General features: G+C 36.5%; 3 protein-coding genes across 3 annotated transcripts; 1 reads left to right on the forward strand and 2 right to left on the reverse strand.

The window, feature by feature from the left end:
• Window positions 1–1,725: 1,725 nt before the first annotated feature.
• Window positions 1,726–3,867, reverse strand: LOC148914354 (thioredoxin domain-containing protein PLP3A-like). The gene is made up of 7 exons (XM_089043718.1): window positions 3,562–3,867; window positions 3,422–3,469; window positions 3,185–3,327; window positions 2,811–2,883; window positions 2,595–2,656; window positions 2,217–2,314; window positions 1,726–2,145 (listed from the first exon to the last, which is right to left on the reverse strand). Exons 1-7 carry the CDS (start codon window positions 3,718–3,720, stop codon window positions 2,036–2,038), a joined length of 693 nt encoding a protein of 230 aa, XP_088899844.1. The 5' UTR covers window positions 3,721–3,867; the 3' UTR covers window positions 1,726–2,035.
• A 3,904-nt stretch (window positions 3,868–7,771) lies between these two features.
• Window positions 7,772–11,973, reverse strand: LOC148914355 (uncharacterized). The gene is made up of 10 exons (XM_089043696.1): window positions 11,745–11,973; window positions 11,283–11,539; window positions 10,929–11,133; window positions 10,472–10,562; window positions 10,233–10,381; window positions 9,477–9,720; window positions 9,261–9,365; window positions 8,939–9,121; window positions 8,645–8,849; window positions 7,772–8,478 (listed from the first exon to the last, which is right to left on the reverse strand). The coding sequence occupies exons 2-10, from the start codon at window positions 11,503–11,505 to the stop codon at window positions 7,991–7,993; spliced, it is 1,893 nt and encodes a 630-aa protein (XP_088899822.1). The 5' UTR covers window positions 11,506–11,539; window positions 11,745–11,973; the 3' UTR covers window positions 7,772–7,990.
• Window positions 11,974–19,791: 7,818 nt separating this feature from the next.
• Window positions 19,792–20,785, forward strand: LOC148914356 (uncharacterized). The gene is made up of 2 exons (XM_089043702.1): window positions 19,792–20,137; window positions 20,226–20,785. Exons 1-2 carry the CDS (start codon window positions 19,792–19,794, stop codon window positions 20,783–20,785), a joined length of 906 nt encoding a protein of 301 aa, XP_088899828.1.
• The last annotated feature ends 217 nt before the right edge of the window (window positions 20,786–21,002 follow it).

A 21,002-nucleotide genomic window follows, 5' to 3' on the forward strand; every position in this document is an offset into this window, starting at 1 on the left:
GAAGAATTGAGTGTGTATTTATAATGTAGGTGAGTATTTAAATTGGGTTTTACTTGAATATCCGGATAGAATTAGAGATATCATAGGATAAGAAGAAGCAAAGACTAAAGTCTTATCTAATCTGATTTGTATAGAGATTCAGTGGAAAAATATTAGTTTCTAAGTTTGTCTGATTTGTAATAATCATCCATCTTTCAATCGAATTTGGTTTAAGAATATCTATCCATATTGAGTTTTACTCATTAGGATATGTTGCGGAAAATAATTGTGCAAATACATAGACAATACTTCCACGTGTTCATTATCAACTATATTATCAGACAATAATTGTGTTAATAACGAATCCTTTTTAGGAAAATAAAGGGGACGTGATGTTGGAGCAGTGTGATTCAAATCATCTAAAATTTAATATCTTCGTTATCCACACACACAAAAATTAAAAAAAAATAAGGGATTTTTAATTTTTATTACCAGGAATCTAAATCCTTCATGATTTGGAATTGCTATAATTCTATTGGTACTTTAGGTAGCATTGTATTGAGAACATAAACGTCTTCTTTCCTGCAATGATTTCCTTATTATGTTATGACTTGTTCTTACTTTTTTTCGTTCAGCTTACAGTACATATGATATGTTCTTTTCTTATATTATATATGGTTTTCAGCTTTTTTTCAAATTATCATTGAAATCTAGATGCATAAACAAACTATTACATCTCATTTGGTGAGTCGGACTGAACTAGTTAGGATTGGGCTTGGAGTATTAGACGGGCGATGTATTTATTCTTCCTCTCTCTAACAGTATGTGATTTTGTGGGTGATAAATTCAGTGTCTACTTCTGTATTTGGATTGGGTATTTAAAGATTTCCTTATTTCAAAAAGGGAATTTGAATTTAATCAACAGAGCCCAAGAACAAGCCCAACTCTTGATTAAATTAATTATTTAATTAATTATATGTATAAATAATCATTGCCAATTACGAAATTTATTGATGTTGCAACCACTTTAGTTACTTTTTTTTTTTTTTTTTGGTAAATACCACGAGGTGTCCCCACATTTGAAGGGTATGACTAATTCCTGCTTATGGTTTAGCTTGCCCCTGGCCACAAACTGCTCCCAATTGGTTTCGAACCCATGCTAGTTATGCAGCAGGCAGTTCTCCAGTTGGAGATGGCAGTTTGCCAACAACACCACACCTTGTAGTTCACTTTAGTTACTTTCGTGTTCTTATTATATTTATTTTTTTCACTAACTCTTCTAAACTTATTGCTAATTTTTTTTTTAGAAATATTCAAATTATTTCTTTTAATTCGTTTATCAAATGTACAACGTTATTCTTCCTGATTATTCAGCAATAAAAGAATCAGATATTTTTCTTAATTCTCCTGAATTCCACACCATGGATTTGCAACCTTTTCTGGTCTTCTTGGCTTGATTATTTCCTTGTTCTGTGGAACTTCTTGGGATACATTTACCAAAAATTTCCTAAACCAAAAAGCCTAAATTGCATGTTGGTTGAACGTGAAGAAATTTGACTCAAACAAGGTGAGCTTGGGTTGACTCACGGCTACGTTTTTTTTTTACAGTAAAACTGGGGGTTCTTGCGATATAATCCCATTTCATTGCAGTCATTGTCTGTGAGAGAGAGAGAGAGAGAGAGAGAGAGAGAGAGAGAGAGAAATCCAATTCCAATAATCTTTTTTGTTCTCTTTAGTCATTGTCTAATCTAAAAATCCATTTCATTCAAAATCAAATTTTGGTGAGAACCGCATAACATAAACGATGTGCATTAGCAACGGATAAAATTTCTGAGTAACATTAAAAAATAAAGAAAAACCAGAAAGTACTTTCTAGTCAATATGAAGGACTGGAAGAATATATTTCCAATGCAATTTTGTTCCTAAAAAAGAAACAAACAAAAAAGATCCACTCAGAAGGTAACATACATTAGATGTGACAAGAAGTATGCAAGCATGCAACCAGAAAGCATTTGAAAACTCAGGTATCGTTTTCTTCTTTTTTTCTGTTCTTTTTTCAGTCTGAATCAGAATCATCAAGATTCACAGAGGATCTCACTGTCCTGCGACTACCTTCATGATATCCATCATCTTCATCATCCTCATCTTTCTTCTCACTAATTATACCTGTTAAAATAGCAGTTTAGCAACTCTACAATAAACTACAAATTGCAAAACACTCTTGACAAAGCATTTACCTTTCTTGATTAGTACAACCTCGAGTGCCCTTGTGCTGAAATCATCTTTTCCTCCCATATCTTGAAATCCAACCAACCTATCCACAGCAACTCCTTTTCTGAAAAGGCAAACTTTTCAAATTCGTAAATATGAATTTTTAATGCAAGATCTCAACGTAAGCTGAAAGCAGCATGGACATCATCACCACATGCTCTTGAGGCATGTTAATACACACGTTGTCAAGTGTGAATGTTCAAATGATTGTGATCTTAGTACAGTTTCAGCTTTCTTTTCTCTCCTGGCTTTTTGTTTAAGAACCACCAAATGCTGATATGCATCTTAAATACTGGAAATGGGGATGCATATAGATATAATAGTTATGATGGAGATGGCCTGACCTGAAGATTATGACACAAGGCAAAGTTTTGACTCCTAACTTGGTGATGAAGAAGGGCGCATTCTGCATTTCATTTTCAAATGGTCAATTCGCCATTCTAAAGTTTTCCAACTAAATGACAGAAATGGAAGGTTGGAACAAGTGGGATCAACCCGAGCAAACACGAAAAGCTGCACCAATTATAAGAACAGAAGACCATATTGAAGTTTATACTGACCTCTGCATCCAGCTTGATGAACTTGGTATCAACATGCTTTGAAGCAAGGGTCTTCAAATGCTTATCCATTATCCTAAAAAGTGTAGGAAAAATTTGGTCTAATTATATTTAATCACACAGAAATTTATAAATAATTATGCAATATGTTAAAAAACAAAAGCGTACGCAAAGATAAAATCACAGGATGGACTAGAAAAACCTGAAAAAATCCCTTGGATAAATAGATGCATTGATACCTTTTCAGAAATCAGCAAAGGACACCATGGACCAATACTCTTACTAATTTCCATTCAAAAAGAACCAGGTATTCATTTTGAAACATAATCCCTCATCCATGTTTATGAGTATTAAAGATTCTAGAGTAAGAGGCTTACTTGCATCTATAGAACTCCTGGTGATAGAAGTGGCAGATGGCTTTCTCAGTCCCAGTAACTTCACCTAAAAAATCCCCTTCAGTTATCTCCCTGTATTCTCCATGCCCTTTCCTCTTTAAAGCTTCTCTCTTCTCAGCTTCTTTCTATTCAAATTCCAAACCAAACCCTCTAAACATAAGCACAAAACCATGAAAAATTCCACATACCCACATGAACAAAACATGAAAAAAATCGAACCTTTAGAGCAGCAATCCGATCCGCATGCAATTTTTCAAGCTCAGGATCCTACCCACCACCAAATGCACATAAAAATCATTGCTTTGAAAATTGAAAAGTGCATGAAAGAGGCAGAGAATTGAATTGAACTCATAACTTACATCCATCAACTCGTCAAGGTCGACTTCTTGGTTGACAGAGCTCGTGGCCGGTGCCTTTTCATTGGCAAGCAATTCCTTCTGGTAATTGCGAGCCGCGGCGGCCATTACATTTCCAAAGGCTAGATTTTGGAGAGTGGATTTCACTGAATCTGGATCCATGTTTCCTGGGAAACAAAATTCTTCAACTCTGACGGTTAATTATACTGTTCTTCAATAACCAATGGAGAATCACAGATCTGGAGAAGAAAATAGAAAGCAACCACTGCGTTCCCAGCTTCCAAATCCGAGGGTTCAATTCAACCGCGAACCAACATTAAATATCATTCGAACAAGCGAGTGTTTGGATAACTGGGCCTAGGCCCAACCGTGCAATTTTCTAACTTGGGCTTTGTTAGTCACACCACACAATTTGATGACAGCACCCAATTACTCATAACTTTCATACGCAGTTTTCAATTTTTATTTTTATTTTAAAAAAAAAAACTTTTACAAAGACTTTGAAAGAAAAATTAAAAAATGTGGAGGCAACCACTACTCACAAATACATGCTATTACAAACAAGGATTTGGACCTTGAATATGGTATTGCAAGCTTGCACGTCACAAGCTGCAATATGCGCAAGTGGCAAAATGCATAATGAAAATCTATGTAGATTAATAGAAACCAAACAACAAGGACGTTCATGCAACTTGTAGCATGTACATATATTACATGCCCTTATGCTTATTCACAACAAGAATAACTGAAAGCATTTGCTATAATAGTGCATGAAATTTGCAGTTAACTTCTCTGCTCTGTTGACGTAAGTTAACCTAACAAATCAAGCAGATTTATTTCCTAAGTTAATTATGTGATTTATTTCCTTTATTTCATACAGTTGACAATCTTTGTACAATTAGTGGATATTCTCCTAATTAATTACTGTATCTATTTTCTTGTAAAGCACACTTGTAAACTCCTATATATTCATCATTACAGAGAAGAATACAATTAACTTAAAATATTCAAACCACATTCATATTTTAGCATGGTATCAGAGCGGCTGATCTTAGGTAATCTTTAAGCCCTCACATCATATCCTCAAATTCAAACACAAACTCTAAATCAAATTCCTTAACTCTCAAATCAAATCCTTTAATCAAAATCCGTAAACACATACTTTTATCTAAATCTCATATCGTTCCGCTATAATGGGTGATGTACCACTTCCGCTCACCAGAGGATCTTCCACCTCCACGCTTCAAATCATCACCATTCAGAGAGACAACTCCCCGCTCCCTATCAACGTCACATTGATTGAGAACTATGCCTTATGGTCTCAGGTCATGGATATGTGAATTTTGCACGCGAAAAATTAGGATACCTAACCAATGACACTTTGAAATCCCCTGAGATCTCTCCCACCTATAACAAATGGTGTACTGAGAATTTTCGGGTCAAGGGGTGGTTAATCGACTCCATGTCTCCCTACTTAATGAGTCGTTTCATCCTTTTAAGTGCCATCAAAGAAATCTGGGTTGTCGTTAAGAAGACCTACTATGATAGTAGTGATGAATCTTCTTTTTTTTTTTTGAACAAACAGGCGTTCACTATCAGACAAAATGGTGCATCCTTCATAAATACTACAGCCAGTTACAGGGCATCTTTCAAGAAATTAATCATTTGAGTTCAATCGCTTGCACCGCGTCGACCTTACTGAGCGCCAGACAAAACTTGATTATCTTCGCGCTCACCTTTTTCTTGCAGGCCTTGACCTTGAGTTTGATCAAGTTCTAAGGGAAATCCTATGCAAAGATCCTAAGTTAGACCTTGATCAAACTTTTGCTTATGTTCGTATAGACTCTCAACAAAGAATGACCATGACTAGTGCTCAGGAAGCTTTTGTCATGGTGGCTCAACGTCAAAAGGGGTCGTAGACTTCTACAGGTGGCTCTTCTCAAAATAAGGCCTCGGGATCTCGCCTAGAAAAAAAGTACACCCATTGGGAGGAGACAAACATACTCATGTTGGCTATTACAAGTTGATTAGGTACCCTGATTGGTGGGACCACTTTAAAGCTCCACGCAGGAATAGGAGCAAATCACTCAACAAATCTTGAGAAACAAATCTTGTAAGTCCTGCTGTTCCAGCTACACCGGCTCATGCATCTGCCTCTCTAGCCACGACAGGTAACAAAGGTTGTGTTTCAAACACGTAATCCATAAAAAAAAGAAAAAACACATGGATTATTGAGTCAGGAGTGACTGACCATATGACATTTGATCCTAGACAAATTACCTCTCATACATCATCTCCTCAATCGGTGGTGTCTAATGCTAATGGTACCCCTCCCCCGTGATTAGGGGGGGTTCATTATATCTCTCTGACTCCCTCAATTTGAATTCTGTGTTAATTGTTCCATCCTTGAACCATAATATATTGTATATTGCCCAAATTACTATGGCTTTGGAGTGTACTGTAACTTTTTGGCCAACTCATTGTGTTTTTCAAGACATCCTCGGTAGCAAGACGATTGGTTGTGGTACTAAGAGGGACAAACTCTACTACTTGGACTTGGCACCTGATCGTGAAGCCAAAGTCGGTCAGGCTTTCAATATGGGTGGGAGCTAGTATTGAGAAACGAAAAGACGAAGTGTGGTTATGGCATAGGCGTCTTTGACATGCTTCGTTTGGTTATTTACTGAAGTTATTTCCGTCCTTATTCTTTAGTTTTGATATTTTCATTTCTAAGTGTGACATTTGTGAACTGACCAGAACCATCATGTTCTTTTTCCATTAAGTTCAAATAAAAGTTTGGTTCCTTTTTCTTTTGTTCATTCGGATGTTTAGGGGCTTGCTACAGTTGTCACTCCGACATAGGCTTGATGGTTTGTCACATTTATTGATCCAAAACTTCTAATCGATAGAACTATGAATTCCTAGTTTATAGGAAAAAGGGAACGAGAGGAATTTTAGGACAATTTGTAGAGAACGTTTGGTTGAAGGGTTTTGTTGTATTGACAATAGTAGGGTACAACAAAATATATACTACTAGTATTACAAAGTCATCGTAGCTGTGATCCTCAATCCTAGGGATTGATTTGGATTTGTCTGCCTATATCAAGTAAACTACCCTATTTATGACTGTAATTAACATATTATAATAATTACATATCAATTACAATATATTATTCTAATACAATTAGAGAAATAAAAGGAAGAAGCTAAGGGCTTTGAGTTCTGCTTTCAGAATTGCTTGATTCATTTCAATGAATAACTTCCGTATTTATTCAATTTTTGGTTGCTAAAATTAATTAAACTAAAATAGTAAATTATTTTAAGCCATAAAAAATGAATGGACTAAAATCTTACTCATTTAAAACCATTAACTTTTTATGATTTATAACAATTCGTTATAAACCATTATAGCGTGATGGTTTATTCGTCACGCAAATGAATAACAATTCGCCTCCACTCACGATAGCGTGATGGTTTGCAGAGCATTATTCCTCCATCTGCCTTGATTGCTAATAGAAGGCCCTTACACTACTCAACAATCTCCTTTCCAACATTTTCCAGTTCTGGATGCATACAATCGCCTCCATCAGCGGCAAATGCAATCTTCTGAAATAGTAGCCAACTATCACCCTTGTTGAGGCATTTGGGCCAATGTGATCTTGCTTTCCTCACTCCCATTTGCTGCTTCCATTTCCCTTTGGCAACGCTTCACAAATTCTGAGCCACCAAGTTACATCCAAGCTCCACACATCGTCCATCACAATCAAAAACCTCTTGCCTAAAAGATATTCATTTATTTTCTTTAGTAATTCACCCTTATCGTCTCCTACGCTCGCATCTCCCAAGTTTCTTAACATACTCCTTATGATTTGATCTTCACTAAAATTTTGAGAAAGAGAAACCCAAATTCTTCTATCAAAGTGCTCCTCAATCTTCCTGTCATTGAACACCTTTTGAGCAATCAGTCCACGCCATGAGCCCAATTGCAACCAACCCAAGCCCAATCCATTTTAGTAATGGAAAGGGACTAAAACTCGTGTGTTAAGTTCTTCTGCTCAACCAATGTGGGACTAAGGAAAGCCTCAGTTTTCTATTTATACTCCAACAATCCGTGCACCGGAAAAATAGTCATCAAAAAGTTGCAAAAAGCGGAGCTCCTTGTATAGAACTGAAACGAAAAATGCGAATACTCAAATAGCTAAACAATTCTCGATTTGGATGATTTTTGGAATAAATAATAACTTAAACTTTAGTTGTTCAACAAATAACTGGTGTACAGAGCAGTCGCTCTGTGGTTTCCAGAAAAATTGATGAAACTAATGAAACAACATTTTGTTTAGCTCTCATGGGAAAGAAATGTTGATCTACAAAATGTCAACCATGAAATAGCTAAGAAAATTTCATGAATGGGGGATACATGCAATCCCGTTTATTAGTAACTCTTGGTTGGCTTAGTAGTGAGACCAAATCCAAAGGGAAATAGAGGGTCATAATGTTGATCACCAACATTCATTGGGAGCTGATCTACTGTCTTAAACCATGTACGTGCAAGTTTGCCAGTGAATCCATAATCACCAAATAAAACGTCAGTAACACCTTGTCCTTCAGTTCCAGGAAGCCAAGCTGCCACAAGTGCATCAACTTTAGCGAGATAGGGCTGAATCACCACGGGGCGGCCAGAAATGACGACAACAACACATTTCACAGCTCCGCAGACATTGGCAATGGTGCTCGGTCCAGGTTCTGAGATGGTCAGATTCAAGCTATCTCCGAATGTTTCAGCGTACGGGGGTTCACCCACAACGACAACAGCATAGTCGAATTTGTTGGACTTCACAAAGTTCGCATCGGGGCTCTCGTTGTAGACAACTTGGGTTGTAGGATCAACTGCACTTTTCACAGCATTGAGGATTGTGGTACCTGTTGCAGCATTGATTAGTTAACTATATTCAATCCACTGCAACAAACTGAGAAAGTGCGTTCAAGGGAGTTAAAAGAAATAGAAACTTTTCTCCATATTTTTAATTTAATTCCAACAGTAAGATAGTTAGATCATTCAAAAGACAAATGGAGGCTTAAACCATACCAACTGTAAGATCATTGCCACCAAGGCCCTGCCATGTGATTGTCCAGCCTCCACATTGATTGCCCAAGTTGTCTGCATGGCTTCCTGCAATGAGTATCTTCCCTGCTTTTTTGGGAAGAGGAAGCGATGGCTTATCAGCAGATTTTCCATTCTTTAGAAGAACAAGTGATTTTCTTACAGCTTCCCTTGCCAATTCTCTATGCTCCTGTGTAAAGCCAGCATTCGGTTAAGAAGGATTTGAACATGGCAGATGAAGACAACAAAGTTATTTTACATTAAGAAATTGGTAAAGACCTTTTTCCCCAGCTCGTTGACTAGGCTGAGATCCGCAAAGGGTTCCTCAAAAAGGCCCATGACAAACTTAACCCTCAAAATTCTCTTCACAGCATCATCAATCCTGCTCATGGGGATGATGTTGTTCTTAACTTGATAGGTTAGATCATCAATGAAGTCTGTGAAGTTGTAGGGAACCATGATCTGTAACATTCCCAGATATAGGTTAGTAAATGAACATAAAAACCTTACATGTCTCAGCTTGAGGACCATAACTTTATTAAGATGGCCAAACGTGACACTTTGAATTACAAATAGTAGAGCATGCAGAATTTTGACTAACCATATCTATTCCAGCACTAACTCCAGCTTGAACTGAATATGAATAGTTAGCTTTGGGAGGAGATGTAAGCCTGTCAATACCCTCCCAATCTGATATGACAAAACCCTGACAGCAAGAGCAAAAGAAACATGTTATGCACAGAACCAGTAGTAATTCATTTCCCAAGAACAATCAAATAACCACACCAGACAAGTTATTTCAAATGATTTTCCTTACCCTGAACCGTAGCTTGTTCTTGAGGAATCCAGTTACAAGTTCTTGGTTAGCATGCATTTTCTTCCCGTTCCAACTCGAATAAGACACCATAACTGTTGCAACACCCTTGAGGATGGAATCAAGGTATGCAGGCATGTGAATGCTAAGCAATCCATTCAAATCAATCACAGTGTTGTTCTCATTGATGCCCTTTGTTGTGCCACCATCTCCTACATAGTGCTTAGCACAGGCCGCAACCTTTCCCCTGATGAAGTGGTAAGGGAGAAGAGTTATGCCAAGTTATTGTAATGTCCAAATATTTCAAAAAATTATCATGCATAACAGATAGGTTATATTTTATAATTGATTTTGCCACACGTAAAAAAGTCTGAACTATGTACTTTTGGTGAATCAACGCCCTGCTTTTGACGCATAATTAAAGAAGGATACTTTTAGAGCAGCCAAGGCAAATCAACTAGTGAAGATGAAAGTAGGAAGAGGTTTGCAACTTTCATTTTCATATGTTTTAGATCCAACGACCAACTGGGCCACCTCTAAGGCCCTCTATACATGTCCGCACCACAAAAGCATAAATTATATTTAATACATTAAAATATTAAAAACTTGTGAGACTCAAGTGTTGTTAATCAATTAAATATTGTCCAGTATAATTCAAACAAGGCCTACAATGTGAGTAGTCCATGTGAACATTAGAGCTACCTGTCTAAACCAGTAGCAATTTGGAAATTCCAAAAAAAGAAAGGAAAAAATTCTTACTTTGCAATGGAAACAAAAGGAGCACCCTTTTGAGCACTGGGAGGCATATCTCCTTGCAAACCAGGTATTAGCTCAGTCATTGCTTGAACAATCTTATGGTCTTCGCTATAGCTTTCATAGCATCTCCCCCATCTCGGATCTCTGCAAACCTGCAAGAACAAGTAGTACACAGTTTTAGTGGAGTGCTCAGTAAAGTTGTAAAATTTCTAAAAATGAACTGTAAAATACTGCTCAATTACCGCAATACATGGGGCAAAAACATAAGGAATCCCTGTGGCCCTGACTTCAAGGGCAGTTGCTTCCCCAATTTTCTTGACAAGTTTAGGATCTCTGAAATACATGAAATCAAGCATAAGTAGAAGATCCAACTATTTAGTTTGGCCAAGATATAGTGAAGTCTTGATATGCTTGAAGCCTAATGAGTTATATAGTGAAGTCTTGATATGCTTGAAGCCTAATGAATTCCACTTAAACATCAGAACTAAAACCAGACTGAGGAACACATAAAATCAAGCATAAGTAAAACATCACACTACTGAATTTGGCCATACTGTTAGAGAGGTTTGGTAATGCTAGAACATTCTACTTAAACCTCAGAACTAAAACCAGAGTGTGGAAAATCAAGTTCTTAACTCGTTACTCCGCAAAACAAATCAGAAGACGAAGAATTATTTGGTTGAGAGTGAATGTACTTGCCTGGTGGCTCCCAGCCCAACGTTATGGGGGAAAATAGTAGCATTGTAGACATTGTTGTTGCCATGAACCGCATCAATCCCATAGATCATCGGAATCCCGAGGCGGGTCGAAAGGGATCCCTTTTGGATGCCATTGACCAGATTGACCCATGCCTCAGCAGAAGCTTTTGGGGCTGGAACACTCCCACCACCACTCAGTACACTTCCTGCAAAAACCCAGCAATACACTCTACAATCACTTGCTGCTAAACCCAACATTCAGAAACAAACCAATATGTTATATGGGTATGTTGAACAAATGCAAATGGGTGCAATAAACAGAAGATTATGGTTTGAAGATGGTTTGGTTGGATACCAATGAAATACTTGTTCATGGCATCGGGGGTTGCAACACTGCGCTCGATCTGCACCATTTGGCCAATCTTTTCTTCCAGAGTCATCCGCTTCATGAGGTCCCGGATTCTAACGTTCAATGGCTGTTTTGGGTCTTTGTATTTCAGGTACGCAGCTTCTGTTGGAGCTAACAATATAATGCATAAGAGCAGAAAACCCATCATGGGTATTGAAAACCTTGCCATTTTAGACCCTCAAGTGGAGTTTCTGGGTTAAAATCTGGAGACAGAGCAAGCACAGTTAGATTCAACCCGAGTTCCTTCTAAGCAAACAATGTAACACAAACAAAGAAAAGTTTCTCTGTTGAAGAACGGAAGAAACAGACACACACACAAAGACTTGAGCTTCACAAGCAGAGAAAGAAATGCACAATGCTGTGCTACAAGAACAAGTATTCAAAAAGTGGAGAGCTTTTTCAACTTACATGCTCAACTGAGCAGAAGATACTCCACTGAGAGAGAGAGAGAGAGAGAGAGAGAGAGAAAGAGAGATCTGAAATTGGAGGACGAGACGAGGGGAGCTACTTATAGAAATTCGTAGAAAGTTGTTTTATCATTTATCCATTTCTGTCTGAAGTTGCCTCCTATCTCTTTAAGACTTTAACCTACGAGCTTTAGCAATGGGGGGCACTGCTAAGACTGATGGGTAGGTATGAAAGCTAATAAAAAAATATATAATATAAATAACAAAGAAAAAAAATAAGAAGCCGCGTCTTGGGGCAAGCTGTCCCTGTAATTATACAATTTCAAACATATAAACAGATCGTCCGGCCAAAAGGAAAAAACAAATAAAAAAGATAGAATAAAAGCTGGCTCATCTGGATTTTTGTAGGAAAAAGAAAAAAGCTAAGTCTGCTGCATTGCCTTATTAATTCATTTCATAAGATCTAGAAGCAAATAAAATACTATAAGAAAAATGCTAGGTATATCATATTTACATACCACATTGTGTATCACATCTCTAATAGAGGTGAACTCCATTGTATTAGACAAGAGCCCGCTCTATTAAAGAGGTGATACGCAATGAATGGATGCCTAGCATTACCCATACTATAAACATTGCACAATGGTGAATTTAAGAGGTTATTTGCTTATAGTAATTTCGTCTCGTTGCATAGGTCTCCACTTTGTCGAAGGAGATTCGCGTTTAAAGACGATGTTGTTAAATCATTTGAAATAAACCCAAGTGGTGAGTGCAAATTAAATAAGATTAGGACTAGAATAATTCAATGTTTAGGTCAATGTTTAGATACCTTTTATTTGTAAAAAATAAAAGAAAAAAGACAACTATTGTTGAATATTAAAAAGAAAAAAAAGAAGAAAGAGTATTCAATTACAACTTATTTTAAGAGTTCATTACATAAAGTAGATTTTGTATTCGATTGAATTGATCAAGTTTTGTTTGTTTTAAGTTTGAATTTTTCAATTGGCCAAAAGTATCCATACGTGGCAGAGCGCAGCACGTCATTTTCATGGTTGATCTGATGGATGTATCCTAGTTTTTAGCCATCATCAAAGCTTTGATTTGCTTTCCATATGAAACAAAAGTAAAAGACAACATTAGCTACACAACAACTCAAATTTCCATGATGCCATTTTCTTCACAACGAGGCAAATGCTTCATGTTCTTAAAACTTATAACTATTCTATTTTACAAAGTGTATTCTAAATTACTTTAATACGTGGGTACAGATTCGAACTCGATTATAAGGAACAAGCATATTGCCTTAAATTTATGAATCATTAATTTTTTTAATACTTATTTGAATTTTTGGTTTTTAGGTGAATAAATTTTAGATGAGAATGAGTGTTTAATTGCCTGCTTAATAAGTTTTTAGTCATAACCAAATCACAAATAAAATAATATTAGGACCAACCAGCTTTTGACCTAGTGGTATTTGTCTCCATTAGTTAGAGGAAGTCTGCGATTCAACTCACATAATTATGAGAATAATATATATTTGTAATGAGTTTGATGTTTAATTAGTGGTGGTTTAATCTTATCATGAATATATTGATCTGTTGTAAATTTTTCTGGATATCTTAACTCGTTATAAAAGCATCTCATAATGATCCTATGATTCGTCAAAAAGAAATAATAAGAATGAGGCAGTCGTGGATGGGTCTAGATCCAAATAACCCAACTTGTCCAGTTTTCATATGTACCAAACTTTTGACCTTCTTACTGCTATCTTAATAATCCACTTGTGACGTTTTACCAAACAAATCAATTTGATTCTACTTTTTTTGTAAAACGTGAAATTATAATTTCTGCAACTTCCAAAACATTTACTACAACACCACGTGTAAAAATAAAAAACCAAAAAATTCAATTTCCGCATAATAAATTTGAAAACCATGTGTGATTGGCAATGAAACATGTAACGGACCTTTTATAAAAAAAAATAAAAAAATTTTTTTTTTTTCGGTATGACATTCAAACGACTATGAATTGTTTTATAGTAATTTGAATTTCTAATATTCAACCATTATTTTGCAGAAAAAGAGGAGATTGATATCGAATGAAGATTATTTTGCAAATTGGGCAATCCAATGCCAATGGAATGAAGAGAGTGGTGGATTGGATTGTGTGGAGACAAATTTCCCATTTGACTGACAGAGAAAGGGGCACGCGTGACAATGCCCCAACAGACAAGAGATCAGAGTACGTGTCATCATTAGTCAACCTGCCAAGTTTGAATTATCAAAAATGAGAATGTACCGTTGAAGAAGAAATTTGCCCCACGGCTTAAGCCCAAATCCCGCTACCTACAATCACAACAACAGCACTTAGGCCTGTTTGGTTCAGGTAAAAAATTTGAACGAAATTATTTCTCATGTCTTTTTTTGAAGGATGAGAAATGGGTTTGAGTTGCTCTCTCGTTCACGTGAGGAGAGTATGGATGGCTAAGGTTAGGGTTTCTTCAGTTTTCTTTACTTATTCTCTGCGCCGTCTATCTCAGCCTCTGATTGTTTCTTTGAGCTCTTCTTGGTGAATTGGGTATGACGCTTTTTTGCTCTTTTGCTCTTCGTGGGGTGGCTGCGTTGGCTTCTTTTTTGGTTCCTAAGGAGCTAGTCGCTAGTGAGAGGTCTTCATCTTAACGCTATAGAGATGGCCATCGCCTCTTCTGCTTAACGGATGACAAGTATGCGGCATCAAGAGGGAATCAAAAGCGTGCAAAAACTAGTGTTGGACATCTGATTGTTAGTGGCATAGATTTTTCTAGTAGGCATAGTTTTTGTATCGAGGATTTTGTTGACAAGGTAGAGGAGACCAGCCTCGAGGGGTCTCCAAGATCTCCTTAATAATTCTCCTATGGAACGTTCATGGGCTTGGCGAACGTTCCTACTATGAAGATCTTTCTTTGGAATTTTCTTCAGGCTAAGAGGCCAATCTTGGTCTCCTTTGCTTGTCAGCTGAGGTTCTAGATCAAGAAAATTGGAGGTGGTAGTTAGTGTTTGGCTATATCTATTATGATGCTCACAATACGTTTTTGACTCTGTACAAAGAATTATGATGCTTTCTTTAGATCATAGGAAGCTTTCTTTGACAAAGTATCTACGAGTGATGAGATGTGTTTCAATGGCTTTGCGGTTGGGTGATTGGCTGGATCTATTCTGATACCCATAGTACGTTTTTGACTATGTATGAAGAACTATGATGCATTTTCTAGATCATAGGAAGACTTCTTTGACAGTACCTATGTAGTGATGGGATGTTGTTTTAAAGGTTTTGTAATTGTGTTTTAGGTTAGTTTGTTTCGTATAAGTTGTTTGACTCTTATGTTTAGTCAATAACATGGGTGGTACTCTTTCCTACCCCAAGATTTTGTTTCTCTGAGAAGGTTTTAACGAAGCCGCCATTAATGTGCTAGTTCTTACCATGTAATATTCATTTTGGTTTAATGAAATACCATCTTTTCTCCGCACCAAAAAAAAAAGGGGGGTGGAGAGTTTCATTTTCCCCATCTTTTCTCATGTGACAGGAAATCATTTCCTATGTCTAGACTTACAAAACATGGGAAATCTTAATTTCTCATTCCCAAGCCTCTTTTCCCACTAATGAAACACATTAAAAACAAAAACCAAAAAACAAAGACTTAAACTAGTAAATTTTTTCCTTTAGAAAACCAAGTAGATGAATAACCTTATCTAAGGATGGCAAAAATCCCCGGCGGGCGGGTCCTTGATCCTAATGGGGGAGATTTCGGGACCAAACGGGTATCAAGTACTGGGATCCCCGAACTTGAAAAATCTCCAATGGATATGGGGAGGGGATGGTAATTATAATATTTATGTTTAACCCTAAGCTAATCCCCCTCTCATAATTCTTCCTAATCTTCTCTGGAATTTTAAATAGTTGAGTTGAACTTTATATTTAATTTGGATGTGTTGAATAATAATTTAATATGAAACTTAATGTTAAAATGTATTATAAATATTTTTTTATTCCAAAAAAATTGGGGATTTGGGGCGGGTATGGGGGATAGTTCCCCGAAGGGGACGGGGACGAGGATTCTTTGAAACCTATTAAATGGGGATGGGTTCGAGGACGAGAGCGAGGATGGAGAGTGGGGACTGGGATGGTATTGTCATACTCGGGCCCCACCCAGCCCGTTGCCATCCCTAACCTCATCTAATATCATATTTAAATATGTAAGCATTTCACTTAATTAATTAATGATAAATGAAGATGCCCAAAATCATTTAAATTTTTGTGTGAAGGTTTACGTGAGATTCACACTCTACGATTTCGTATACCATATTGGTTAGTTGAAAAGATTTATTGGGTAGAGAGTGGCAATTTCTATAAATTTCTTGAAATACCCTGCAATACCTATACCAATAGATATAGACTAACTGGGGGAACACTTTTTGTTCTTGGACCATGACCAAAAATTGGCTGGAACTAGCTGAAAACATGATCAAATTGCCGCCCAAATTGAGGGTTAAGAATCGATTTCTCAAAACTCAAAATCAATCCACAATACCTATACCAAAAAGCTAGAGCATATGGAGAGGATGAAGATTCATACATGGATCGACGGAAACCACCGCCAGAATCGCCGGAAATGGTGACTGGAAGTTTCAGAAATTGCGGGTCTTTCGAGCTTCACCGGCGCCGTCGTCACGCCGGTTCTGCTGGAAATGGGACTGGTCGTGGTCGCCGTTGATTGTCATTCTTTTCCGATAGGTGGCAAGGCCTAGAGTAGCAGAACAGCGCTGCAACCGTCGTCGGAACTGAGGAGAGATAGAGAGAACCGATTGTTTGTTTTAAAACCCTACTTTGGAAACATTACGGTTGTGCCACTGCACTTCAGTAGGTTACAACTTCTTCGTTAAAACTCCGATTTGAGTCCACTACGTTTCTACGAACTCGTGAGAGCGAGCTCTATGCAATGGTGCCACTCATTTCCCCAAAATCCTTCCGGATCAAAAAGTGACTAAAGTAAACATAACTTGAAGGGCAAAATTGTAAATTCAAAAATAAATATATTGAAATAAAACAAGAAATTGGGACGGGATCATACATTTCTTTCTTTTTATCTTTTGTTTAACTTAAGCATTGTGAATTTGTTTTATTTCCGTCCTTTTTTCATGTATGAGTTCATTGTGTTGGGTATCTTAGTGTTGGGATTTATGAACTTTTTTTTCCTTCTCTATGTTGGAATAGAAACTATTAATTTCAGTCTTTAATAATGTAGACGAATTTAAAATTTGAAATTCATGTTTCTAAAATAAATAAATAAATTCATTACAAATATGATTGTAATGAATGTATATATATATTATAAATTTATATCAAATGATATTATGAAGTGGGCCAAAAAGTTAGTGTCGAATTAACTTATTAAGCAGTTAGCTCTCTAACGCTCCTATTCAAATTATTTTTTAAAATTTTGTGAAGGGCCCCCTCTAATGTGAAATCATGGCTCTGCCACTAAATACACACACTAACAAAAGTGTCATGAAGGTTCGAACTTAAGACCATTAGTCTGCTATTTAAGGCCATTTTTCACTAGGATAGACTCCCTGCCCTTGTAGTTTAGACTATCTCTTGTATTAAAAAATAATAATTAAAATAATTATTTCACATATTTTACTGGACATTTATTTAAAATATCTTAGATGCTTGCAAGGAAAATCAAATGATCACTTCAAGAGATATGGTGGTGCAATCATCACTTTCCCCCATTCAGCCTTCTTGGTGATGGACAAAAGAGATGGTTGTCCAACATCTCCATGTAGCTATCCGTTGCAGGAGCTTCCCCCCTTGACAAAGGTCCATTCTATTTTCCTCCATTCCTCTTCTCAAGGCTGTAAAATAGTGAGGTTTTAGCTAAGCAAATCATTAAAAGCTTATGCTAGGTTATCTGTATGGCTTTCTTGTTTGGATTTGGTTAGTTTGAAACGAGCTGTCAAGGGATGGTGCCAAAGATGGTTTTGTTTGCAACCAACCGTCAAAAGGAAGGGTGAGCATGGCTTTATCTTTCATGCCTACCCATGTGACCGAACCCAATCCCTTGGATTTTGGTGCCTTCCAAGCAACCTAAATCCTCCATAACCTTTAGTGTGTCCAATGGGCCTTGTAAATCTTTGTATCCACAACCCATACAATAAGCCCTATAAATTTGTGTGGGTTAGGTCCATTCGAACTTATTGACTGGTTTGGCACAAAGGGAAGTTCCTTGGTATGGATGCATGCACCACATGTTCACCATGCTTAAGCAATGTAGCAGGGTCCTAAAGCTTGTACGTAGTTATGCTTGTTGAAAGAGTGGGCTTGAAGGACATGGGTGTTGGTGAAACAACAAGCAATATTACACTAATAATATAATTCAACAATTAAATTAAACAGTAAACAAAATCACAAAATAAAATAAAATAATAAAATAAAACTGACTAGTTTTTCAGATAAAGGCTTACAAATTGCAATGTCCTTGAAACAGAATTTCGTCCCTAGTCAATGCTTGTAGTTCTGCAAGCGTCTGCTCCACCATGATACAACTATCTTAAAACAAAGTCTTAGCACTAGGGCTTTGATTTCTGGCGAATTCTGTATGTTTATCTCTCAGGGTACAAGAATACGACTTAGAATGAAATATGCGTTTTTGATGTATCTTAAACAGAACTAGGGCTACTATTGATATAGAGGGCTAATACATGTTGGAACAAGTATCATATAACGGTCAAACCCAATCAGACAAACTAATCTGATATTTGAATTTTAAAAAATAATACAAATAATTAATTAAATAATTAACTAAATTAATTTAATTAATTGAGTTTAATTTTAAATCACAGAGCCCAAAAGCCCCAAGACCTAAGACCCATTTTTTGATTAATTAAATATACATTATTTATATATATTAATGAACCATTGACCCAAATGCCGGACCCAACAAGCCGCTCAATTAGGCCACTTGCATAGCCTAATCCTAACTATTCTACTTCCAAGAGTAGGGCCCCGTTTGGGATTGCTTTTTGTCTCCAAAAACCTGTTTAACTTTAAAGTTAAGTAGTTTAAGGTGTTTGGTAAAAATAAAATATGATGTTTATTTTAAAAGCAATGGTATTTTGATAGCAGCTTTAAAAAGCAACCTTGGGGTTGCTTTTTAAAGTTGCTTTGAAGCAGATCGCTCTTTAATGAAATTTTCGCAATTCCACAAATACCCTTATTATGTTAGAAATCTATCCTCACGTATTTCTCTCAAATTTGCAGACACCGAAGTTCATCTTCACTTAGCCTCCCAAGTTTGGAGACAACCGTTCGCTCAATCTCTCTCAATCTCTTTCACAAGGTAGATTATTCAGTCTCTTCAATCTCTCAAACTTTTTATATACGTGCTACTTGTTTTTTTTTTTTCTATTGGTTGTGCTTTGCTGTAAAACACTATGATCAGATTTTAGAATCATAGGCGAAGATTCTTTATATATGTGCTTTGCTGCTTATTATGTACATCTGATTCTTGTGTTGGAAATTTGTCCCATGAAAACTTCTTGGCCAAATCAAATCCATGGTTTCTTCAAGCATGAACGGTGTCCATGCCATCCCAAGACCTGTGTTGGGGTCGCTAAATCTAGCCACCATTGAAGACCCATCTGATATGCTATTTTAATTTTATAGAGAGCTTGATTATAAAAGAAATAAAAGTTTGCTATTTAATTTTATTTTCCATAAGTGATATATGTATAGTTTTTCTTTGACTTCCATGAATCTTTTGTAAAGCTTCTGCTTTGTGAATAAATATCAAAACTGCATACCCAAAAAATAAGGGAAAAATATATGGGAGTGTGTTTGAATCCTTGTCATCTTGTACAAATTGGTGTATTGCTTTTGATGGATTTAGTTTTGCCCAAGTTTTCATGTAGGTAATTACTTAGGCACTATGCATGTTTTTAGTAAAAACATTATTTGCTATAACATGTTCATCTCCCAATACATACATATTTATATAAGGACATGCACAGATGGTGAAGAATAATAGTGTGGCTAGTGGATCACGAGTTCCGGCTGTATGGAATAATCAGAATACAACTATATTTTGTGACATGTGTATCAAGGAGGTGGAGGCAAGTAATCGTCCTGGTACTCTTTTTAAGAAAGAAGGATGGGAAAATGTGAGGATTAGCTTGAGTAAAGAGACAGGAGCCGAGTATGATAAATCACAATTGAAAAATAAATGGGATGCACTTAAAGAACAATGGAAAATATGGAAAAAAAAACTAATTGGAAAGGAAACTGGTCTTGGGTGGAATTCCAAACTTGGGACTATTGATGCTTCTGATGAATGGTGGCATAACAAAATTGAGGTATGTTATTAATATTTTTTAATGTTGTTTGTTTATTATAATTCAATGAAACATCTGTAATAGTTTTTAATGTTGTTCTCTTTGATTTGCAGATAAATCCCAAATATGCAAAATTAGAAAGGGTATTAGTCCTGATATGGAAGAGAAGTTTGATAGAATGTTCATGAACACCACTGCCACTAGTGACCATGCTTGGGCACCTTCATCTAGTGTACTTCCAACTCATGATTCATCCGAATGTGATGGAATTCTACTCGACAGTGGTGATGATTCTGATGATCTCGTACACGTACCAGATGAAACAATTCAAGTTACTGAAAAATATTGTGGGAAGGGGAAAAAGAGAACAAATCAACAACTTGATACACAGGTTAAGAAAGAGAAGAACAAAAATAGAGTTGCTACAAAAGTGGGGATGGTAGGAGGTGCTGTTAAATTGTCACAACAAATTGAGCTGATGGTTGATGTAATGGAGAATAGGAGTACAACTTCAGTGATGATGAAAGGGTCCCAAGGTAGCAACATTGATGAAGTGATGAAAGCAGTTTCGTCTTTACAGTGCAGGGCCTGGGAGCCATTTGTGGTTGTTTGCAACTCAGTTATTTCTAAATCAAGAGAAAAAAGAAATGTTCACAACTATGGAAGATCCTAACATCAAGCTTCAATGGCTAAACTATGAGCTTTCTGAAAAATAAGCTAACTGCATTTTTATTATGGATTTATTTTTTAGGTTTCGTATTTGAATTTGTTATTTGGATGGTTGTTTTTAGTGAAAATTCATATGACTTTTATTTATATCAATGCATATGTGGATTTCAGTTGATTATGATGATGAGAATGTCTATAACACTGCAGGTTTATTTCAAGAA

This window comes from Prunus mume, unplaced genomic scaffold (genome assembly GCF_029339155.1).
Source record: "Prunus mume cultivar Tortuosa unplaced genomic scaffold, ASM2933915v1 scaffold18, whole genome shotgun sequence".
Taxonomy (NCBI): domain Eukaryota; kingdom Viridiplantae; phylum Streptophyta; class Magnoliopsida; order Rosales; family Rosaceae; genus Prunus; species Prunus mume.

Excerpts from the sequence above, each read along its gene's own strand:
- LOC148914355 (XM_089043696.1), bottom strand. The coding sequence starts at position 11,505 with ATGGCAAGGTTTTCAATACCCATGATGGGTTTTCTGCTCTTATGCATT. Across the intron at positions 10,563-10,928 it reads GTTGGGCTGGGAGCCACCAG|AGATCCTAAACTTGTCAAGA; the intron begins GCAAGTACATTC and ends CATGTATTTCAG. Across the intron at positions 9,721-10,232 it reads CCTTTTGTTTCCATTGCAAA|GGGAAAGGTTGCGGCCTGTG; the intron begins GTAAGAATTTTT and ends CCACTTCATCAG.
- LOC148914356 (XM_089043702.1), top strand. The coding sequence starts at position 19,792 with ATGGTGAAGAATAATAGTGTGGCTAGTGGATCACGAGTTCCGGCTGTA. Across the intron at positions 20,138-20,225 it reads GCATAACAAAATTGAGGTAT|ATAAATCCCAAATATGCAAA; the intron begins GTTATTAATATT and ends TTTGATTTGCAG.
- LOC148914354 (XM_089043718.1), bottom strand. The coding sequence starts at position 3,720 with ATGGATCCAGATTCAGTGAAATCCACTCTCCAAAATCTAGCCTTTGGA. Across the intron at positions 3,328-3,421 it reads ATCGGATTGCTGCTCTAAAG|AAAGAAGCTGAGAAGAGAGA; the intron begins GTTCGATTTTTT and ends GAATTTGAATAG. Across the intron at positions 2,884-3,184 it reads CAGGAGTTCTATAGATGCAA|GATAATGGATAAGCATTTGA; the intron begins GTAAGCCTCTTA and ends TACACTTTTTAG.